This window comes from Eucalyptus grandis, chromosome 10 (genome assembly GCF_016545825.1).
Source record: "Eucalyptus grandis isolate ANBG69807.140 chromosome 10, ASM1654582v1, whole genome shotgun sequence".
NCBI classification, from domain to species: domain Eukaryota; kingdom Viridiplantae; phylum Streptophyta; class Magnoliopsida; order Myrtales; family Myrtaceae; genus Eucalyptus; species Eucalyptus grandis.
Window position 1 is genome coordinate 12726787 of NC_052621.1, and position 21873 is coordinate 12748659.

General features: G+C 37.9%; 2 protein-coding genes across 4 annotated transcripts; one reads left to right on the forward strand and one right to left on the reverse strand.

Moving 5' to 3' along the window:
• Nucleotides 1–4551, forward strand: LOC104421816 (protein IQ-DOMAIN 1). Of its 3 annotated transcripts, none has more exons than XM_010033926.3 (6): nucleotides 1–420; nucleotides 913–1005; nucleotides 1091–1417; nucleotides 1739–1960; nucleotides 2325–2444; nucleotides 3426–4551. In XM_010033926.3, the coding sequence occupies exons 2-6, from the start codon at nucleotides 931–933 to the stop codon at nucleotides 4119–4121; spliced, it is 1440 nt and encodes a 479-aa protein (XP_010032228.1). In that variant the 5' UTR covers nucleotides 1–420; nucleotides 913–930; the 3' UTR covers nucleotides 4122–4551. The 3 variants fall into 3 exon arrangements, with proteins under 3 accessions (XP_010032228.1, XP_010032231.1, XP_010032230.1); XM_010033929.3 differs by lacking the exon at nucleotides 1–420 and adding an exon at nucleotides 483–620; XM_010033928.2 differs by lacking the exon at nucleotides 1–420 and adding an exon at nucleotides 678–699.
• Nucleotides 4552–17858: 13307 nt separating this feature from the next.
• Nucleotides 17859–19575, reverse strand: LOC104421817 (LOB domain-containing protein 1). The gene is made up of 2 exons (XM_010033932.3): nucleotides 19150–19575; nucleotides 17859–18514 (listed from the first exon to the last, which is right to left on the reverse strand). Exons 1-2 carry the CDS (start codon nucleotides 19516–19518, stop codon nucleotides 18197–18199), a joined length of 687 nt encoding a protein of 228 aa, XP_010032234.1. The 5' UTR covers nucleotides 19519–19575; the 3' UTR covers nucleotides 17859–18196.
• Between the last annotated feature and the right edge of the window lie 2298 nt (nucleotides 19576–21873).

Sequence of the window (21873 nt, forward strand, 5' to 3'; positions counted from 1 at the left end):
AGAAAAACACAGACACAGACAGCGCGATCTCCACCGTCATTCGTTGCTGTGGATCGTTGCTGCCGGGGGTTTCTGTTGGCTGACCGGGTGGGGCCCCCACTTGCGGGCTAATCCACTCTCTCTCTCTCTCTCTCTCTCTAGAAGGAAAAAGTGGACCCCACATAGAGGGAGAGAGAGGGAGAGAGAATAGTAACAGCTGTAGTTGCTGTTCCATTTCAGTTTTTTCTCCGTCGTTTCGCTTGAAGGTTTCTTTCTTCCGGGCAAGATCTGGTCTCTCTCTCTCTCTCCCTCCCTCCCTCTCCCTCTCCGCTATTCGAAGGAATCCGCTCGTTGCACTCTTCTTCTCGTTCGCGCGGTTTTCTTGAGGCAGACGTCTCCTCTCTTTTGCTGAGATCTGAAGAATTCTTCCCATGCATTGAGGTGAAAAGAAGTCATTCTCATTCTCTCTCGCGTTTTGGCACTTGTGCAGGGTCAATCGTTATCCCCCCGACTCTTCCGTTTGTTAGTTTCTTGGATTTTGGCTTTTGTGTTTGTTAAGTTTTTTTTTGTCCCTTGTGGAGTTATGAATCTCTCGAAGGCGTACTTATAATTGGCGGCTCTGAAAGTTCTTCTGGGGCCGGGTTCGTTCCTCTGGATTTTGTCCTCTCTTTGAAAATTTCCCAATTTCGACATCTGGGTCTCGAGCGTTGTCTTGAAATGGTGAATAATTTCGGGAAAGTTATTGCCTTTACTTATAATCTTGATATGTATTATCTACATAATGACGAGTTGAAAGTTTTTGTAGTGTTATCAGAGATCTGCCTCTTAAATTCTTTGCCATAGATAGAAATGCTGTGTCTGTTAGTTGTCTTAATGTATTCATGATTATATGGTTACTTATTGAGGGTTTTAGAAATTTTTTTCCTTGTATAGGTGAATGAATAGGAGGAAATGGGGAGGAAAGGGAATTGGTTCTCTGCAGTGAAGAAAGCGTTGAGTCCTGATTCCAGAGAGAAGAAAAATCAGGTGCATAATTTGTGTTTGAACTTAAATTTGTTAACCTTTGCATTATGTTTTGGTCACATGAATTGGTTCTCTCCCTGTTTTTCAGAAATCTCAAAAATCAAAGAAAAAATGGTTTGGCAAAAGCAGCAATCTGGATCCGGTTTCTGCAGCCGAGGAAACTGTATTGGTTGTCCCTGCGCCGCCGCCGCCTCCTCCTCCGGTGGAGGATGTGAAGCTGAAGCCAGTTGAGGATGAGCAGAGCAAGCATGCCTACTCAGTGGCCCTTGCGACTGCCGTTGCGGCAGAGGCAGCGGTTGCGGCTGCTCAGGCTGCTGCTGAGGTGGTTCGGCTCACAACCACTTCGCGCTACTTGGGCAAATCAAAAGAGGAAATTGCAGCTATCAAGATTCAAACTGCATTCCGAGGATACTTGGTAAGTAATCATATAGGAACAATATCCTGTGTAACAGGCTAAGGGGATGAACTTCTTGCCCTTTTATGACCACAGGATGAGCTTGTTGCTGAATTGTCCTCTTGTATGTTTTAAAAAAAAGAAGAAGATCCTTTTATAAGTTATCTGCATTGGTTATTCAGCTTCTTCACGGAGTATAAACATGCGAAATCCATTTCCAAAATGACCTTGACGGGTCTCCACATACAACAGTTTATCTAGGATGAGCTTGTTGCTGTCTTTACAGTTTCTACGGATTAGCATCTAGCGGATTGTGTGAAAAATTTTTCCTTGTACTTTCAGGCGAGGAGGGCATTGCGAGCTTTACGGGGACTTGTTAGGTTGAAGACACTAATTCAAGGGCAATCTGTCAAGAGACAAGCAAACACAACATTGCGGTGCATGCAGACTCTTGCCCGGGTGCAGTCTCAGATTCGTGCAAGAAGGATCAGAATGTCAGAAGAGAATCAGGCCTTACAGCGGCAACTTCAACAGAAATGTGAGAAAGAGCTTGAGAAATTGGGAGTAAGTGCCTTTAACAATTTGGTAATGCTTTATAGTTTCGATCTAACGCCAGTGCTTGCAGGACCGTGCTGATTTATGCTTGCATAATTTTTTCTCCCGTTTTCCAATTCATTCCAGCTTCTAGTGTATGAGAAGTTTTAGCTTGGCATTCCTTTTTCAAAATTTTATTGGGCCAACCCATTCCTTTCCTAATTAAGTAATCCTTTTCATTGCTGATTGGCATTCAGCCAAACGATTTAGTGCCAATAGCAAATGGAAATGCATTTTGTATCTCTGGAGCCATTTTGCATCTATTCCCGTGTTCAGCTCTTTATTTTTTTCCCCTTGCCCTGTTTTGACTTAAACATCAAACTCCTTGTAACAGTTGGGAGATGAATGGAATGCTAGCGTGCAATCGAAGGAGCAAATTGAAGCAAACTTACTGAGCAAGCAGGAAGCTGCCATGAGAAGGGAGAGAGCATTGGCTTATGCGTTCTCCCATCAGGTACTTCCATTACCTTATTACATGTATCGTGGATGATTGAGTGCAAGAATTTAGACATCTCATTAGAGAGTGCTGGAGTTTTACCCCGAGATGATGATGTGTCCATCTGTCGCTTCACCTCATTAATAATATCCTATAAATAGCATGACAATTTGGTTTAAAAAGTTACACTTGATTAAGGTGATGCTTTCTTCTTGCACTTATGGCTTTTTTTTTAAACCATTGACTTGTCTGTTTCAGCACACAAATATGGTGGGTTGCTCCATTGGCCATCCCTGCTGATAATATAATATGTTTGGTTGTCTGTCTGGAAGTCTCGTCTGTATTTAGATCAGAAGTTGTTGCCAGGCTTTTAAACTGGTATCATATGGTCTGGCTTGTGGAGAGACAAACATGAGCATTTCTATGTCGTCTTGTTTTGGCCAGTAGGCACATCATTGGTTGTCCACTATAGAAAGGTATAAAAGTTGCCTCCAATCCTTGGATGATGTAGCTAATTCATTTTAGAATATCCCCCAAGATTACCAATAAAAAAGTTCTTATGTCGAGTCATTTTTTCCATCTTTAAAATTGTACTTGCTTGATGATTATGAGGAATTCATTGTTGACCAGAAACTTGTGGTGATGTTAGTTCTATCGGTGTCATGTTTAAGGATTTTCTCTTCCGATTATTCCTTTTGCATGAAACCTGGAAACATGTTGTGTTGCTTGTCATGGAGTACTAACATTTTCCGGTGCAAAGATCATGCCCTTATTATTTTTTTTGGAGAGTCTGCTCTGTATCTCATTCTATGCTTGTTCTCCAAAGTAACAGCAATGTCAGTATGAAACAAATTATTCTTCTATGTTGGTCAATTGCTTCAAGTATTGCAACATTTTGAACAGATGATCTATTTTTAGTTTTACCACATTTCAAGATTAATGTTGATTACAGCCTTAAAACGTACAAAGCTCATACTTTGATGTTGTTTTTTCTCACAGCAAACATGGAGGAGCAATTCCAAGTCCACTAACCCGACCTTCATGGACCCACACAACCCTCACTGGGGTTGGAGTTGGTTAGAGCGGTGGATGGCAGCCAGGCCATGGGAGACTCGAAGCACTGTGGAGTACAGTGATCAAGGTTCTGTGAGAAGCACAACAAACTACGCCCTGTCCCTAGGAGAAATCAGCCGAGCTTATTCGCGACGCAACCTTGACAACGACAACAAGCCTTCCCCCGCGGCCCATCGGCCAGGCCGAGCCCCATCTCGTCATTCTCCGTCTACTCCTCCTTCAAAAGCCCCATCAGTATCATCAGTCACCAGCAAAACGAAACCTGCCAGCCCAAAGGGCAGTGGTTGGGGCGGTCCTGCTGGGGATAACGACTCGAGAAGCATGTTCAGTGCGCAGTCCGAGCAGTACAGGAGGCACAGCATTGCTGGCTCGTCGGTGAGAGATGACGAAAGCCTTGCCAGCACTACATCAGTCCCGAGTTACATGGCCCCTACGCAGTCTGCAAAGGCTAAATCCCGGATGCCAAGCCCGTTGGGGCTAGACAAGAGCGGGACTCCAGAGAAGGGATCGGTGGGGTCCGCAAAGAAGCGTCTATCGTTCCCTTCTTCCCCTGCAGGTCCTAGGAGGCATTCAGGACCTCCTAGAGTAGAGAGCAGTGCCATTAAAGAGCTTGGGGCTTAATCGGACGAAAAAGTTAAAATTTGAGGGAGCAGGTAGGCGGGAGGCGCCATTAGGAAGCGGTGTGATCTTGTGGAAGTGCAAATGGTGAAGGCTGAAGACAAGATGGACAGGAGTTTCAACGCCCACCACCTTTTCTTCAGCAACAATTCCACTGAAGTTTGTAGAGGGAAAGAGTGAATAAAACTGGGTCATTGTTTCAAGTGTTTGTCTCTTTGCAAATTTGTGCAACCGGGGCTTCTCATTAATTGCTTCTGTTGAATAACTAGTTCACTTTGTCCTGAGATTGGTCGGTGTGATATTTGTAGGCAGTAAAAAATGATGTGTGTGCTTGTAGTTTGCTGTGGATGGCTTTTTCTAATCCAATGTTTCTTTTGATTTTTTTTTTTTTAATGGATTCTCATTCAGTTTGGAAAATCAGCAAGCTTTGGTACTGGCTGTGTGTCATTGTCTCCGTCTCCGTCTCTCCCTCCTTTTGTGCACTTTGACAGGTCCATGTCATAGTTCAATACCAACTGTCAGTGACCTATAGAAATAAGAGAAGTCCCCCTTAAGCAAGCCTGTTCTCTGTTGCCATTGAAAGTGGCAGTGATGTAACTCCTGTCAAACTGGGTCATTGCTGGATGATGGAGAGTTCTCCACCTGAATGGTTCACTTCATAGAAAAATGCGTGTTGGATGAGGGGAATATCAAAGGCGTAGGCATCACGGAATGATTGTCTGCATTACACGAAGCGTCCCTCTTTTGGCTGTCATTCGCATTTTCGATGCTGTTAAATCTCATGGGGCACTTAACTGGAGTTTGAATCATGTCTGAATGATTCCCATTTAGAATCGATTCATTCTGACCACCAAGCAAGGTAAGCTCAGCTATCAGTGTGATTGCTCGTCGCTGAAAAAAGGCAAATGTTCAGTCCTCAAGAGCGGGACGAATTTCGCGGGAACGACTTAGATTCGAACTTCAAGTAATGCATTCCTATACTAATTTTCAGGAAGACGTTTGTCACTCCTCACCAATAAGAAAAGAACGGTCTCTCCCGCTCTCTAAACTCATGTCTGTCCCTTTGCGGTGGGAAACGATTTGGTTTTCTTGGTAACAAACTTAGGGTTGATTCTCAGTAGATCACAGAGGGTCATGGGCTGAATTAGCAATCATGATCTTATGCCATTTTCATTTCTTGGCCCTTTTAAGGATTCGAAAATAAAATGTAAATTAGGTTGCGTCTTCTATGGACAATAACCCGGACGATAAGGGAGCCCACTTTAGGTACTTGAATCCAAGGCTGCATACCCCCAGTAACATTATAAGGTCAAATAAGCCACGAATCGAACTTGTTTAGTGTGTATCGCACGTCAAATGGTCAGTGTTGACTCTCGGTAATTTCCGTCGGATCTTGAATGAAAGTTTGACGGTAATTCTTGAATTTTGGCCGATAGATACTATTAAGGACGATAAACATTGATAAAGTGGTGTACGTGGATCAAAACGGACACTTCCTAAAGGGATCCAAATTGTCGTTTTCTCTCTTTGGATTTTTGTCGCCCATCATCGCTCTTCTTTATCCACCCTTTACATCATCATAGACAAAAGACACAATAAAGTGATATAAGGAATTATCATGTGCACAATCTAGTTAAATGTGCTGCCAATTGATAAGAGTCTATACTATTAGAGATCGACATCGGGTGTATTTTGTATCTCAATGAGTCCTCATCGTATGGAGACAAGTAACGATAGGAAACACGCGAAGTTAATGAGGCCAGATAATGATTGAAATATATGAGATATAGGAATGGGAACTACTAATAGGAGTAGCATTAGAGGTATATAAAGTAGTTCCAAAATAATTAACATAGTAAGGAAATCGCTGGAAAATAAAGGTGATGTGAATAATATAAGTGTTTTTAAAATAAGGGTGCCATATTTAATCACCGGAAAAAATGTCACACATTTCGTTATAATTCAAAGCCAATCTTGTCATCTTTATCATTATGCAAATAGTACATGCACAGGATAGGGCGTGAACAATCAAACAAAAAGCTCCGTTTGTTTCGTGAAAAATAAATGATTTGGAAAATATTTTCCTAAAAATGATTGCTTGGAATAATTAATTAATATAAAATATTTTCATCATCACCAATAATTTATGTCTAGACATTTTTATGCATGATGAAAATATTTATTATTCATTTATTTCGGTAAACGACACAAGCGATTATTTTTAAGAGAATGTTTTCTAAATAATTCATTTTTCATGACACACACAAAGCCTGAATGTGGCTTTTATTCTCAAGAAAGTTGGCTGTGCTGTTAATTTCTCTTAAACATTAATTTACGATGCTATCATAGAAAATTAGAAAAGGTGACATTATCCTTAGGAAACTACCATGCAAGAACCCATGGTGGATGGTGCTATTATAAGGCGGCATTCTGACTTTTCACAAGTTGACACTTTTTGAAAATTTCTCTTCCCATTGTTTCAAATTTTGCGGCCGTGTCTATTAACTGTCGATAGAATTAGAAAGCCACTAGCCGCAACAATAAACTAAAGCATCTTAATTGTGTGGAAATTGCTTTTGGATTAGATCATTTAGCATTGAGTTGTTATTATAACATAACCTAACAACCACAAGGAAAACTGCAAGGGAAGTTGTAAGAAAGCCACTCCTCTTGTAACTTCTTTGGATTATCTTTTCGCACGGAATCTCACTGAAAAATTACCACTCGTCTAATGAACACACTATTAACCTAATGAGTTAGGTAAAACATGAAGTTGTTATTACAAAGTTTTTGGTCTTGTAATTGCAAAACATGTGTCACCCAGAACACATAGTAGAACGCTTCATCTAAAATGGTCACATCATAACACGATCAAGTATAGTCATAGTTGATCGAAAAGAACTTCTTAAGCGAGTTAACTACACTCTTTGATAAATTTTAACGAATCACCAAGATTTGACGTGCTTGAGATTATGAAATTGCAAGTAACAATAAAGTCCAAAATTTTGATATTCCAACAAATGGATGTATAACAAAAAACTCATCTTTGCTGAATAAATTGGACGATTATGCCGTATGAAAGTGGTCTTCTACAGAGGGAAAGCCTCTTCCAAGAAAGTAGAGAGGAAACATCTCCAGAGGTTCTTATCTCACACCAGTCCAATGGCTCGGCCAGTATCCAATGGTCGAAGAAGCATCGGATGAGTTGGAGTTCTTGCCATCTTGGGAATTAATGGACCAAGATATGCTTTCTTTAGTTGTGCTGCGCGATACCAATCCACCAAGATATTCTGGAGTGGATGACTAAAACAGGTGCTTTGCTTCGGGACGAGTTTCAACTGATTGCCCTTACTTTGCATAATTTAGGCTCCACTTGTTCTGCAAAAAATGAATGACCTAGAAAATATTTTCTTAAAAATGATCGTTTGTGTTACTTATAAAAATGAATAAATAAAAAATATTTTTATTATCTACGTAAATATTTAGACAGGAATTGTTATTGATAATGAAAATATTTTTCATTGATTAATTATTACAAGAGATATAAGTAATCAGTTTTGAAAAAATATTTTTCAAATCACTCATTTTCTGTAAAATAAATTGAGAAGTGATGATCTGTGATGTAATTATTGTGCAGAATTCCACTCTAAGTTGTATAGTATATATAGACCATATGAGATTAGTTGTATACAAGTCTAATCAACAGGGAATGCCACTAGATGTTGTATACAAATCTGATCACGAGAGTCAAGGCCAGCTCCTCACCTCCGATACTTTATTAACTAATGTAATGATGCACTCGGTGATAGCAACATTTTTTGTCCCAAAAGAGGGAAAAACAAATCTTTCAGGCAAAGGTTTTCAATTACTCAATTAACTTTGACCAATAAAACTGTGCCAAAAAGCATCTTCGAGTTTGACATTTCCTAATCTCATGCAATTGAGCTATTAGTCAACGACACGAGACAGAAATTATAAGACAACTAGATAAAACTTGCAACTTCCCCACCTATTTTATTCCTGTGAAGTCGAGAAAAGTTAGGTTTCTGCAAATTATAAATCAAGGCACGTTGGACTAATGTCCCTGTCTTCTCACTGCTGTTCTGCACCAAATTCATAGATCTAGATAACGAAAGGTTCAACGAAAGCATGCAATGCTGGGAAAAAAAATCCTCAAGGTTCAATTTTTCTGTTGTATTTTCATTTATCTTTCTAGGAGGTTTCCAATTTATTTTTCGTTCTGCCCTTAAATTCTTCGATTAGGTGTACATATTTTCAAACTCGGTCGATGTTTGCATGAAATAATACACGTTCTGTACCGCCAACGACAGAGAAATGCACTAGTAAATTGATGGATATAGACATGATCGCTAGAAAACAGATGTGCATGGAGCTCGCGGTCATAATTGTAGGTGGGAGTTTGACTCTTGTTTTAGTTGACCCTCTTATGGAGAATTCTCTCGCTCTTGTTTCAAAAATTGGGGGAAGAACTTTTGATCTGAACAGAACCCAGGCATCCAATGGTCTCCTTGATAAAGATGTGGTCATGAGAATGTTGTTAGGTGCCGCGATTAAGCTAATCATTTGCTAATTATAAGGTCACTATCAATTAACCGATGATTCGAATGAAAAAAGTAATATTCAATGCAACCTTAAATTGCATGGCAGCTTGATCGTTGAAGATATCTTAATGCCTGATTAGCTTCTAATCTTATTTTGTCTTTGTCGTTGATTAGCTTCTTATTCGGTTCTTGTTTAATTAGACTTCTAGACACACACACACACACGCACACGCACATCATGACCCGCGTCTAGCATCTTTTTTTTTTTCTTTTGGGAGGTGAAATGCTTTGCTCGTTTCATTCGACGAAGAGCTTTCTAAAAGCACTTCTAGAGAACCGTTAGACCCAGCTTTAAAAACGGTGCATGCAGCTCGAAAACACATGCTGCCAAAAGTTTGTAAGATGATCTATGTTAGTAGATGAAAAATTCAAAGGACGTAAACTTTAGGGGTTTTGTGGTAAATAAAAACTCAAGCACCAAAATTCAAAGCTGGTTCTGTTTTAGTATTTTGCCTAAACTCAATCCATTTTTTTCTATGATTTTACTCAAAACTTGTACCAAATACATGTTGGTATATAACATGAAGTTCTTATATATCTCAGGTAAATGTTAAAAGAGGCACAGGGTAAGTTATCAATTTCATGCATAAAAATTTGCATTTTACCTGTCTGGTGAGCGCATGCTCTAGTATACCAAGTGGACAAGAAGACCTTAGTCGTAAAATAGGGTTTCAATCAACTAAAGTTCCTATTAAAAAAGAAAGGCATCGTCATGAAATGGCACGGACATGGTTTCAAAAAATTAAAAAAGCTACCATCAATGAACGCTAGGATTCTTCTATAGAGCCGAAGGGAAGCATCATTCTCTTTTTCTTACCGGGCGTTCTCTAATCTTCATTATTTTTGTTGATTTGGTAGGCTTCAAGTCATGGAGTTATAATAATCAAAATAATCGCAGATATATGGTTGCTTAAAATTGATGTGAGTCAATGACATATAAACCCTCAATTCTCTCTTGCCCGCATAAACCCTTCCGCTAGATCAAGTCAGGTGAGATATTAATCAATAAGTCGACTAAATATGATTTTGTCACATTAGAATAGTGAGGCGACAGCTTCACCAGTAAAATTTTGCAAGCATATCAAATAGTCAAAGGCTAGCTAAATAAACTATGTAGAAATGTTCTCTTTTTTCACTTTTTCAGGCCAATTAATTAAAATACACATGCATTTTTCTCCTGCCATCTTCTAGTGTTTTAGTTAATATTAAAATTTTAGGAGTTACTTCAAAGACAAAAATAGTGACATCAAAGTATTAGACTAATGACGATGTAATGAGTTTCATCAATACTTAGAATTCTTAGTGTGACTACAAAAGAAAGAAACAGAACCAAATTACAAATAGAATCTATTAGTATCATACGACATTGAAGTTGCCTGACTAAATTTTCTTGTGCGAAATAGTGTAATCTTGGTATGAAAGATGTCGTCTTTTTCTTAGACAGTAAGATCTGCCAATTGAATCTCTTTTTTGCATAATAAGATTAATCCAGCTTTTAAATAAAATGAGGTATGGGCGTTGCCTTAATCAATGTAGAGAACAAAAGGGTTAAATCTTCTTATGACCATAATTTTTTGCATTCTTAGATATGATTGAACATATAATCAAAATCCATTCAATTAGAAACCACAGTTTATTCAATTAATTCATTGATTTATAGTGATGAGATAAATTGCTTTTTCTTCTTTTTTCACTACTTATTTTGTTTAATAAATTATAGATTTTAAGAATTTCAATACATTATGCTAACATTTAATTCATTCAATGTTATTAGCGGGATGTGATCAACGATGGTGATAATGAAGAAAAGAGAAAGGGAAAATGAAGTGAAGCAGAACAAGGTAAGGAATCTTTAAATTAGATCAGTAAGTCATATAGGAAGAAGATACTTAGATATAATTAAGAAAATAATTTAAATAAAATTAATTATATAGTATAAGTATTAAATTCATAGTCATATAGTGATAATATTTATTTTATTTTCTTTCGTTTTTCATTTAATAACTTAAATACTGTATTGATCTACAATATATTATGATTATATTCAATAGATAACTTTTTCATTAGTTTTTGAGGGATGGAATAAATAAGAGCCATGATAAACAACAAGAAAGGGCAATAGAAATCTAGTTGAATAAGGAACCATGACAAATTAGAATATTCACTTGAAAAGTAAGAATATGGCAGCAATTCAAACATACTAGGATTTCCACGATAACAGACTATTCAAGTGATTCTATTTCAATGGAACTCAAGCATCGCAGCAATAAGTCAAGATTGATATAAAACCTATATGAGAGGACAGATTTCATCCTTCATATTTTGTGACAAAATATTTGATGCTCATTAAGCAACATCATGCTTTGCTCTCTTTTTAGGCGGGGACGTGTTGGGAGATGTGAAGCTTTTCCTTGTCTACCGATTTTGTTGATCTATATTTTGGGGCATATGGAGAAACTTCGTTGGTTGTACCATAAGTCACCATTCGCTTGTGTCAATATTCTTATAACCGAATTTTGTGCATCACATATTCTAGGACAGTGGAATAAATTGCACATATGTTATGAGTCCGCCTTTTTGCAGGCTACATAATGGTATCATCCATTTTTGGGAATTGGAATCTCTTTTGGCCATTTAGAAATACTGGTTAAAATGCACGTGTACTGCACGCCATTCCATCTTCCATACTTAGCTAATGTCTATATATTAGAAGTTTGAAATACAACAATAATAGATTCAAACGTGTTATGAGATGTGAAGCTTTTCCCATCTACTAATATGGGTGATCTATATCATAGGGCATGTTGAGAACCTTCATTGATCGTACTCTAAATAAGCAAAGACAACATTCACTCTTGTGCATGTTCTAGTAATTGATTTTTGTGCATCACATATATTGGGACACTTGAAGGTCTCTTTTGACTATTTAGGAATACTAGTTAAACACATGGTGCATCGCACGTCATGCCACCTTATGTTATTTTAGTTAATAGTTATAGATCAGAAGTTATTTAAAATATTAGAATAAGCAGATTAAACGTGTTGGAAGATGTGAAGCTTTTCCTATCTAATAATACCGTTGATCTATATTGGTATATGTTGAGAATATTCTTATTTACCGATTTATGTGCACCAGAAATTCTCAGATGCCAGAATAAGTTATATATAAATTGTCCTCCTTTTTACAAGTTATATGGTAGAATCATCCATTTTTCGGGATATAAAGTCCTCTTTTGACAAATTACATATACTAGTTAAAATGCAGGTGCATTGCAGCTGATGCCATCTTCTATTGTTTATTATTTTAATTAATATTTATATATTAGTAGTTCTTTGAAACACGGGAATAATCAAATCAAATGTGTTGGGAGATGTAAAGATTTTTCCATCTGCTATTATCTTTGATTTATATCTTGGAGTATGTTGAGAACCTAGCAGGGAAAAAAACCATCCACTTTTGTGAATATTATCGTAACCGATTTTTGGGCATCAAATATTCTAAGATACCAGAATAAATTACATATTTGTTATAAGGCCCTCTTTTTACAGGCCACATGATAGAACCGCCCATTTTCAGAATTTAATGGTCTCTTTCAACCATTTGAAAATACCAGGTAAATTGCACGTGCATTGCATGCTATACCGTCTTCTTTTTTATTAGTTAATATTTATATAGTAAAGGTTTTTTGAAATACGAGAATAATCAAATCAAACGTGAATGGAGATGTGAAGTGTCTCCAATCAACTAATATCATCGATCTATATTTGGGGCACGCTTGTGCTTTATATATTCTGGGACACCATAATAAATTACTTGTATGTTATGAGGCCGCCTGTTTAACGCATGTGCAGTGCAAATTTTTATTGTTTTAGTATTACAAGTTATTTGAGCCACAATATAATTTAATCAAATATGCTGGGAGATGGGAAGCTTTTCCTATCTATTAATATTGTTGATTATATCTTGGGGCATGTTGATCCCTTGATGAGAGCGAACAACATCATCTAATTTTGTGAATATTCATGAAATCAAATCACCTTTTAAAATCAAGCATCTAATGCTAATCGAGAGTCAACTTATATGTCAATTGTCGAAGTCTTGATCCAATTCGATTTTGAAGGGTCCACTGTACAAAATATTTCGACTTGTGTCAATTGTAGTTAATTGTTTAAATGGAGACGCATTAAAATTTTTAACGGAAGGTCCCGTACAAATGTATAATTCTAGAAAATAAAAGTGGCGCCCTTCTCCAATAGGTAATATGCATGTAGAATATATATATTCAATGCTAAAAGTCTCCAATTGAATTACTTAGTTGTGTGAACTGAAGTGAGTCGATTTCAGGATCTATTCTCAATTATTCGACTCGACTTGATTTGATCTTAATCGATGGTGAAGATTTCGAGTTATACCCTACTTCGGCGGTCCTAAACATAAGTCTATGAAGAGACACGTTTAGGTATTGACACGCTGCTGATGCATGAGAGGAACGATCGAAATTGGATCTTGGAAAGTCAAATAAACAAAAATAAAAGAGGTCTTTTCCCTGAAAAGTGACGGTGTATTCTTTTCTTTGTAAAAGGTTCACGGGATTGTCCATGTGCTTCTCGCTATTCCGTAAAGACTACTTTCACATATAATTGGCTGTAATATGGTCAAATTTCAGCTATGTATCTTCATCACTCAAAACGTGAGTCACAATAGCTGAATCTTGACATGCAAATTTCACTATTTTCACTAAGAACTAGACGATAAGCAATTCAAAACAATTGACTATGGTATCATAAAATTTTACAATTGTGTTTATGACACAATCTTATGTTTTAGCTCTCAGTCGTCATTTCCGTTCACGTCATCATAAGGTATGAAGCATATTTTATGCATTCATTGCTCAGAGCGTACTCATTATCGTTGTAACAAGGAAATAATAAGAGGCGTATAGATAATAGCATAGATTTGAGTAAGGCCGATCTTTATGAAGTATCAACCGAAAAACGAAGACCAATCAAATGGTTCTTCGGTTGGTCCATGGTTTGATTTGTAAGTTAAAGGTTTCACGGGGTTGTCCATGTGCTTCTCGTTATTCCACTAGTATCACATATAATTTAATGTAATATGGTCAAATTCCAACTATGTATTTACATCACTCAAAATGTGAGTCAGCAATGTGAGTCAGTAATAGCTGGAACTTGACATGCAAATTCCACTTTTTAAATTAAGAACTGGACAATAAGTGCTACTACGCATTCAACATAATGACTGAGAAGTGAGAATCAGATAAACAACATTTCATCTAATATCTCATGTTTTCAAAGTAATTAACTGTGGTATCATAAACTTTTACAATCTTGTGTTTGTAACGTGATCTTCTATTTTAGCTTTTACTCATCATTTCAGCTCACGTCATCATAAGGATTGAAATATATTTTATGCATTCATTGCTTAGAGTGTACTCATTATTACTTTGGTTCATCATCTTCTAACAAGGAAATAATAAGAGGTATATTGAGAATAGCATAGGTTCAAGGCCAATCTTTATGAAGTTTTAACAAAAAAATGAAGACCAATCAAGTGGCTAGTTGAGCAGTCCAAGATTTGATTTGCAAATTAAAGGTTTCACAAGATTGTCCATGTGCTTCTCGTTGTTCCGCTACTTTCACATATGATTGGATGTAATATGGTCAAAATTTCAACTATGTATCTACGTCACTCAAATGTGAGTCGGCAATAGCTGGATCTTGACATGCAAATTTCACTTTTTTTTAACTAAGAATTGGATAGTAAGCACTATTACACATTTAACATAATGACCGAGAAATGAGAATAAGATAAATGACATTTTCATCTAACATCTCATATTTCCAAAGCAATTGACTGTGGTATCATAAAATTTTACAATCATGTGTTTGTGTCACGATCTTGTATTTTAGCTTTCACTAATCATTTAAACTCACGTCATCATAAGGTGTGAAACACATTTTATGCATTCATTGCTCAGAGTGTACTCATTATCATTGTGGTTCACTATCTTGTAATGAGGAAATGATAAGAGGCGTATTGAGAATAGCATAGGTTCGAGTGAGGCGAATCTTTATGAAGTTTCAATTAAAAAACGAAGACCAATCAGGTGGTTGGTTGGGCGGTCCAAGATTTGATTTGCAAATTAAAAGTTTCGCAGGGTTGTCCATGTGATTCTCGTTGTTCCACTACTTTCACATATGATTTGATGTAATATGGCAAAAGTTTCAACTATGTATCTACATCACTCAAATGTGAGTTAGCGATAGCTGGATCTTGATATGCAAATTCCACTTTTTTAACTAGGAAGTGCAAGCACTACTACACATTTAACATAATGACTAGGAAATGAGAATAAGATAAACGATATTTCATCTAATATCTCCTATTTCCAAAGCAGTTGACTATAGTATCATAAAATTTTACAATTATGTGTTTGTAACATGATATTGTATTTTAGCTTTCGCTCGTCATTTTAGTTCATCATAAGGTATGAAACATATTTTATGCATTCATTGCTCAGATCTACTCTTTATCATCATGGTTCATCATCTTGTAACGAGGAAATAATAAGAGGTGTATTGAGAATCGCATAGGATCGAGTAAGGCCGATCTTTATGAAGTTTCAACAGAAAAATGAAGACCAATCAGGTGGCTAGTTGAGCGGCCCAAAATTTGATTTGCAAATCAATGGTTGCAAGTTAGATTCCCTAGTTTATTCTCGATTTCAGAGACCTTGATTAGCCTGTCAATGAAACACCTACACTTAGTTGTATCGCCAATTGGGAACTTCCCCACTCACATCTAGTGGTGTTGCGGTGACGGTCTCATCCAATGGGTTGTTAGTGCTTTGTTGGCGCCTTAAACTAAACATTCTAGTAGCAAGTGAAATTAGGGAATGCATTGGTCCGGTTCAACTCGGAAAATTAGACTAGACTAGACGGATTTGGCTAGCTCTAGGTTGGTTGCCGAGTGGATCGGCTGGTTCTTAGTTCAACATAAAGAACTGAACCAACGAACCGATCAAGATTTCTTAATTTCTATTTATTTTTTATGCTAAAGAAAATCCTAAATAGTAAATTCATTTTTTTTCCTTTAATGTTGGGAAATTCTCAATTTTAGGGAATAGAAGAAACAAAAAAAGAAAAAGAAAAAATCACTGGTTCCTTGATCAACCCTACAATCAGTCCGCTCTAGCCAATTTCAGAACTAGGTGGATCAATTCCTGATTCCATAAATTGGGAGTTGACCCTGCCTAGTTTGGTTCCAAGGTGAGAGTTGACCCACCTTGGAACCAATTACCCCCGGATGAGATTAATCTAAATCTTGTCCAAGATTTGATTGGTCGAGTGGTCCAATATTTGATTTGCAAGTCCAAAGTCGCAAGTTTGATTCCCCAATTTGTTCTCGATTCTAGAGACCTTGATTAGTCTCCCTATGACACATTCAACATTAATTGTATTGTCAATTGTAGACCTCCCCACTCACATCTGGTGGAGTTGGGGTGATGGTCTCGTTTAGTGGGTTGTTCGTGCTCCATTGATGTCTTAAATAGAACATTTTAATAACAGGTGAGGTTGGTCTCAATTTCATTCGAACCCTTAATTTCGTTCAAACCCTTTTTTTTCTTGATGAATACATAAAAAATAAAATTTTAATTTAGCACAATCGATTTGAACAATATTTGGTGGCAAACGCATTTACACGTTCGTGGCCAAAGATTGTAGTGGGTTGGGGAAACTCCAAAAAGAATTTTCCAGCAAATACATTTTGCCACTGTTGATGCCCCTCCATGACGGGTCATGACTCTGGTGAGTTTCCATTCCACTTCCACAATGACTTTTAAGAGACTTCACTTCAAAAAAAAAAAAAAAAAAAAAACATATTATTCAAAGAATCTTTCAATAATAATAATAATAATAAAAACAACAACACCAATAGACATGTTTGTCTTCACACAAGGAAAAGGCAAACATGTGGTTGGAGCAGTTCGCACTGAGCATCTGACCCATGAAATTTTAGTTGCTCCTTTGGATAGTTTAGGAGAATCTTATGTTCTTTCTTTATCTATTCTTTGGGTTAGCTTAGAATATAATTTAATTGCTGAAAAAAGAGTAATTTGAACTTAGAGACTAGAAGAAACATGGTTTGCACATGGCATGATTGAGACTTTTTGTAGGGTAATTTAGGTTGCAAAACGCGTTTCAGGTTCTGAGTTAGTGTGTGCCTATGTGGTACTAAACTTTTACAGCAAAATTATTCCTAAATGACAATATGGTTATAGTCGTTTGATTGGAAGTTTATCTAGTCTTGACTACTCGGATTGGTATAGGCTATCCCACTATGAGCTGGACATCATGCATTTTAGTCAAGAATAGTATAATATTTTGTATGCGACTTATTATCTCCTCACTTTCCGTATCGTGATGAAAATGGTTTATGTAATAAATGGGTGCACTGTGCAAAACCTCTACAAAAGGATGGATTTCAAGTGTACGGGTTGTGTAATTTCGTCCATATACAATTAACATCCATCGCCATTGATTTCAATAATTTTTGTAATATTTCAAAATTTTATTGCCTTGTTATACATAGGTGGTTTGTGTAAAAAATGAGTTGCATAGTTTGTGTACCATATAAAAATCCTTTTATGAAATTAGTCTGCTAAGTCATATTTGGAACCGTCTAATACTTAAGTATGTGGATCGGTCTTAATCACCCAATAATATCTACCATATGATAATTGGCACAATAAATCAGTCTTAATGTTTCTAGCATTATTTAGATTCTTTAAGTACGACCGTAACATCTTACATACAATATGTTCCGAGGAATCTTTAATAAACTCCACACTTATATACCTGATACCGTGTCAAAGTTTACTATCCCGACCTTAGGTTAATAAGTCATTGAAGAGCACTGTTTATATTCTTTTTTTTAGACAATACATCGTGCAGGACAAGAAAGAAAAAGAAAAAGGGAAGCGTACATTACTAGAATAGTCAACCTGTCATATCCCCAGAAAAGTAAGTTAAACAAATACCAAAATTTGTTAGGAAGACTGAAAAGGATCGAGAAAGCAACACCTTGGTCAAGAACTTAGTTTGACAAGGAAGCGCGTTTGTGCTACAATTGATTTAAAAATGACCAATTAATTCGACAAGATAATTGTAATTAGGTCACCCGCAACAACTCGTTTTCATTCAAGAAAAGATAGAATAAAATTTCTTAGACCTTGGAAATTTAATCAAGAGAGCAGAAGACAGATCCCTCCCTTTCCATCTTTTCCATTACGGAATACCAATTCCGAACTTTAATTTTCCTTTTTCTGGGAGTAAGCTTTGTTGATATTTGGTCGTGGGTAAAGTTCCTTTTTCCCTTTTCTCACGGTTCATTCTCATCAGTAACTATAAGGCTCAAGTCTCATGGTCCCGCAGTCACGTCCAGTAAATCGATTCCCAGCTAGCCGAGCCATCCTCCAAGAAGCCGGTTGAGTCGGCGAGTTGCTGCTGGAAATTGATGTTCGGCTCTTGGGATTGAGCCATTTCCATGCATGCCGCGACGAGGTTCACCCGCTGCAGCTCGAGGTTGACGAGCTCGGCTTGAGTCTTGGCGAGCTGCTCTTGGAGATCGCTTACTTGCTTCTGGAGGTGGCAGATGGCTCCGGCGCAGCCGTAGACCGGGTCTCGGATCCTCGCGTTGGCCTCGTACACCATGCTGCTCACTGCATCCGCTCTCTGCGGTTCTGGAAGTTCCTGAAATAATTTACATTAAATTAATGAAAAAAAAAACAATATGGAAGAATTATAAATCTAATAAACATGAAAGTCGCAAATATAATCTCATTTGTCAGATGAGCAGGTTGAAATTTTTTTGAGACCTTTGAGGACATGAATTCCGACAGAATTGTACCACTAGGAATAATTAATTTTCTAATGTATCCAATAAAAAATCTCCTTGAGACTAAAAGGCTCCAAACAAATTGTAATCTAACTTTTGATTTTAAGTCAATGCAAATCTTTCGCTAAAACTCTTAGGATTTTTGCATAGCGTGTTACTAATAAATTAGGAAAATGTGCACATTCAAAACATAAAAAAGTTTTCTAAGATAAAGTGCCAACGTTTTATTAAAATGTGATTGACTTGTTGTTGTATAAAATGCAAAATGCTTTGTCTAGAAAGGCGAGTCCTGAAAAAAAAGAGAAGTTTCTTTTCGTTGGCATAAAAAAAGAAGAAGTTGCTAAAAGAAAAGCTTTAACGCACCGCAATTCAATTTTTTTTGCTACAGTTTTCTGGTGCGTTCACATTAGGGAGTGCCCAAATCCTGATAAGGAACACTAGGAACAGTGTGCAAAATGCAAAAGTGGGGAAAGGGATGGACAAACAATACCTGCAAGAACTTGATGATGTTGCTAGCTCCGAACACTCGATGCGCAATGGTGAACTTGTAAGGCTCGGTGGGCGGGAAGTACGGGGCCAAGACACACTTGTCCACGCACCGCCGGCGCAGGATCTTGCAGGCGGCACACGGGCTGAGGACTGCCGGCGGTGGCGGCGGCGGCAGTGGGGTAATGGGAAGGGAAGAAGGAGGAGGGGGAGGATGAGGAGGAGGAGTGGTTGGAGATGAGGACTGAGATGATGGTGGTTGTGGTGGCGGTGAAGAAGATGAGGATGATGTTGAGTAAGGGAAGAAGACTTTAGTGGGAATTGTGACGGGTGCTGGTATAGTGGTTGTTCTCGCCTTGTATTCCATTTCCATAAGACTTTTCTTCACAGAGAGAGAGAGAGAGAGAGAGAGAGAGAGAGAGAGAGCGGGTATGCGATGGAAATGTGCGATGGAAATGAAGGAGAGTGGTGGACTTATATACATGGGAGATGGAGATGGGAGCAATGAGTCAGCCTGCCCACGTCAACGATCCCAAAGACCAGTTTTCACCTACAGTTTTGAAAGGGCTTTGCGGCGATTTTGGCTTCTAATTAGTAAATTTTCACCGCTCAGCACGGTCGAATCTACCCCCACTTTTCCCCTACTTGCTTGCTTGGGCGTGATTGATTCATCATGAATTTAGCGACCCATCAGTCCTCTCTCTCTCTCTCTCTCTCTCTCTCTTCAAATGGTGCATAGATTAGTCAAGCTTTTTTCTTGTTTTATTGGAGGATTGGTGGTCCCTAAAAGCATCGGAATTTCCATAACGCAAGTTCACATTATGATTGGTTTTGTCTACGGTATGGTCTAAACTTCATCAGTACGGTAATATTTTTTGAGTAACATCCAAGAGAGCGACTATAGTTGCATCATATTTATTTCAAGATGATCGCTTGAGAATTCAAGTTATATTTGGCGATACAAACCATATTACACATATTGTTACATGAGAAAAAAAAAACCTAGCGCTAAAGTACAAAAGGAAGGCAATTGATTGAATGGTAGTACGATTGGATATGTGACATTTGTACTTATGATACGATTCCACATTTCAACAGTCCAATGGTAGGTATGCAAATTACTTCTTATATCGGCAGCAATGAACTGATAGAAATTTTTACAGATATTCCAAAACACAAGGAAGGCGATCGATCGAAATCCATTTGCATGTTTCCTTGTCTACAATCCTTAACCTAATCGATGAGAGAGCTCGAATAATTTGACTCGTTACGTACGGAACAATGCAAGACCTTATCTTGATGAACCAGAAGACAACTTCCCAAGAGTCTTCCCATCTAGTTAAAGCGGGCTTAACTTCTTTCAAGGGGCTAGACCCCGACAAACGTGGTCTGTCTTTTGAAACTTTCTACGCAACACATGACATCCTTAATCAAAGTAAGCAGGCGTTGGTCACTTACTTTCTCTCCACGCCTATCGAATTCAGAAGAATTCCCCATCAATTACCCACGAAAACAAAGAAAGCCATCAAGTAGGGTCTCAAACTGCGATGCTGCCAACAGTTTTTCTGGTCTTGAATTATCTGTAAATTGTCTGGGAGGGGCCAAGCAGCGCAGCTCATATTGAAGAATTTGAAAATCTGGGTCGCCATGCATCTTTTTTCAAAACAGCAAATTCAAAGGCATCATCCTCGTCGCGACTTTGTAAATGTACGCATGTTCCTTACGAGACTTTACGACCGCAACAGCGAGTTTTCAAAGTGGAGTTTTGCTAGTTATGTCCATTGAATCTATAGCATAGTCTGTGAGACAGCTCATATAACTTGGAAGAATTTTGGTACGAGGTTTTACTGAAATCTGCCTTTACTTTTGTACCAATATATATACATAGACAGCTCATATGACCAAGGTGAGATTCGTTCCATAACACGATCCCGGTGCCTCTCGATAAATCTTTCCTTCACGTGTGAGCCTCCTATATGTCCAGTTGTTTTAGTGTATATTTGACCCTGATATCCACCTTATAGCTGTGAATTGCAACTTCTATCATTGCCTCTCACTATAATCGCAATCGGAAGAGCTAGCGATGGTACACGAACTGGACACGGAATTCTGGACCGTGATGCTTGCTTTCACCCATGTCCACTCTGCCAAATTGAACTGGATATACATCATCACTCCGCACCCATGTGGATATCAAGACTTCTTTCTTGAATTATTCACTAAAAAGTGGTAAAAATCAAGGGCCAACAATCAAAAAACCATACAATAACAGAACGTTGATATCTTATCCCAAGGAGAAAGTTCAACTCCGAAACAACGTCGGTGGATAGTGAGCAAGATCACCCTAACCGACTCCATTGAGCTCCCCACCATAGAAGTCAATAGTTACACCTATTCGTTCCGCACTATACTTCAATGCTGCCCTTTGAACAAGAATGCCGGCTCGAGCAATTCCGTCCCCCAAAACCTCAAGTGAATTAGTGTGATCTGACCTATCATCAAAAGACGTAGCTTAGAGACAAAAGAAGCAGCCAGCATCGAAATGGACAGTAGGCCCGTCATAACTTGTCACAAGACGATCAAGATGCGAAGCAGATTAGATAATGGTACGGCATTTTAAGCTTCAATTACGGGATTCCACAATCTATCTCACCGTTGCCGACTTTTTACTTGGAGCAAAGACTCCTACAAAACATCTTTCTCCTCGCGCTCTGGGCCACCAAACTGA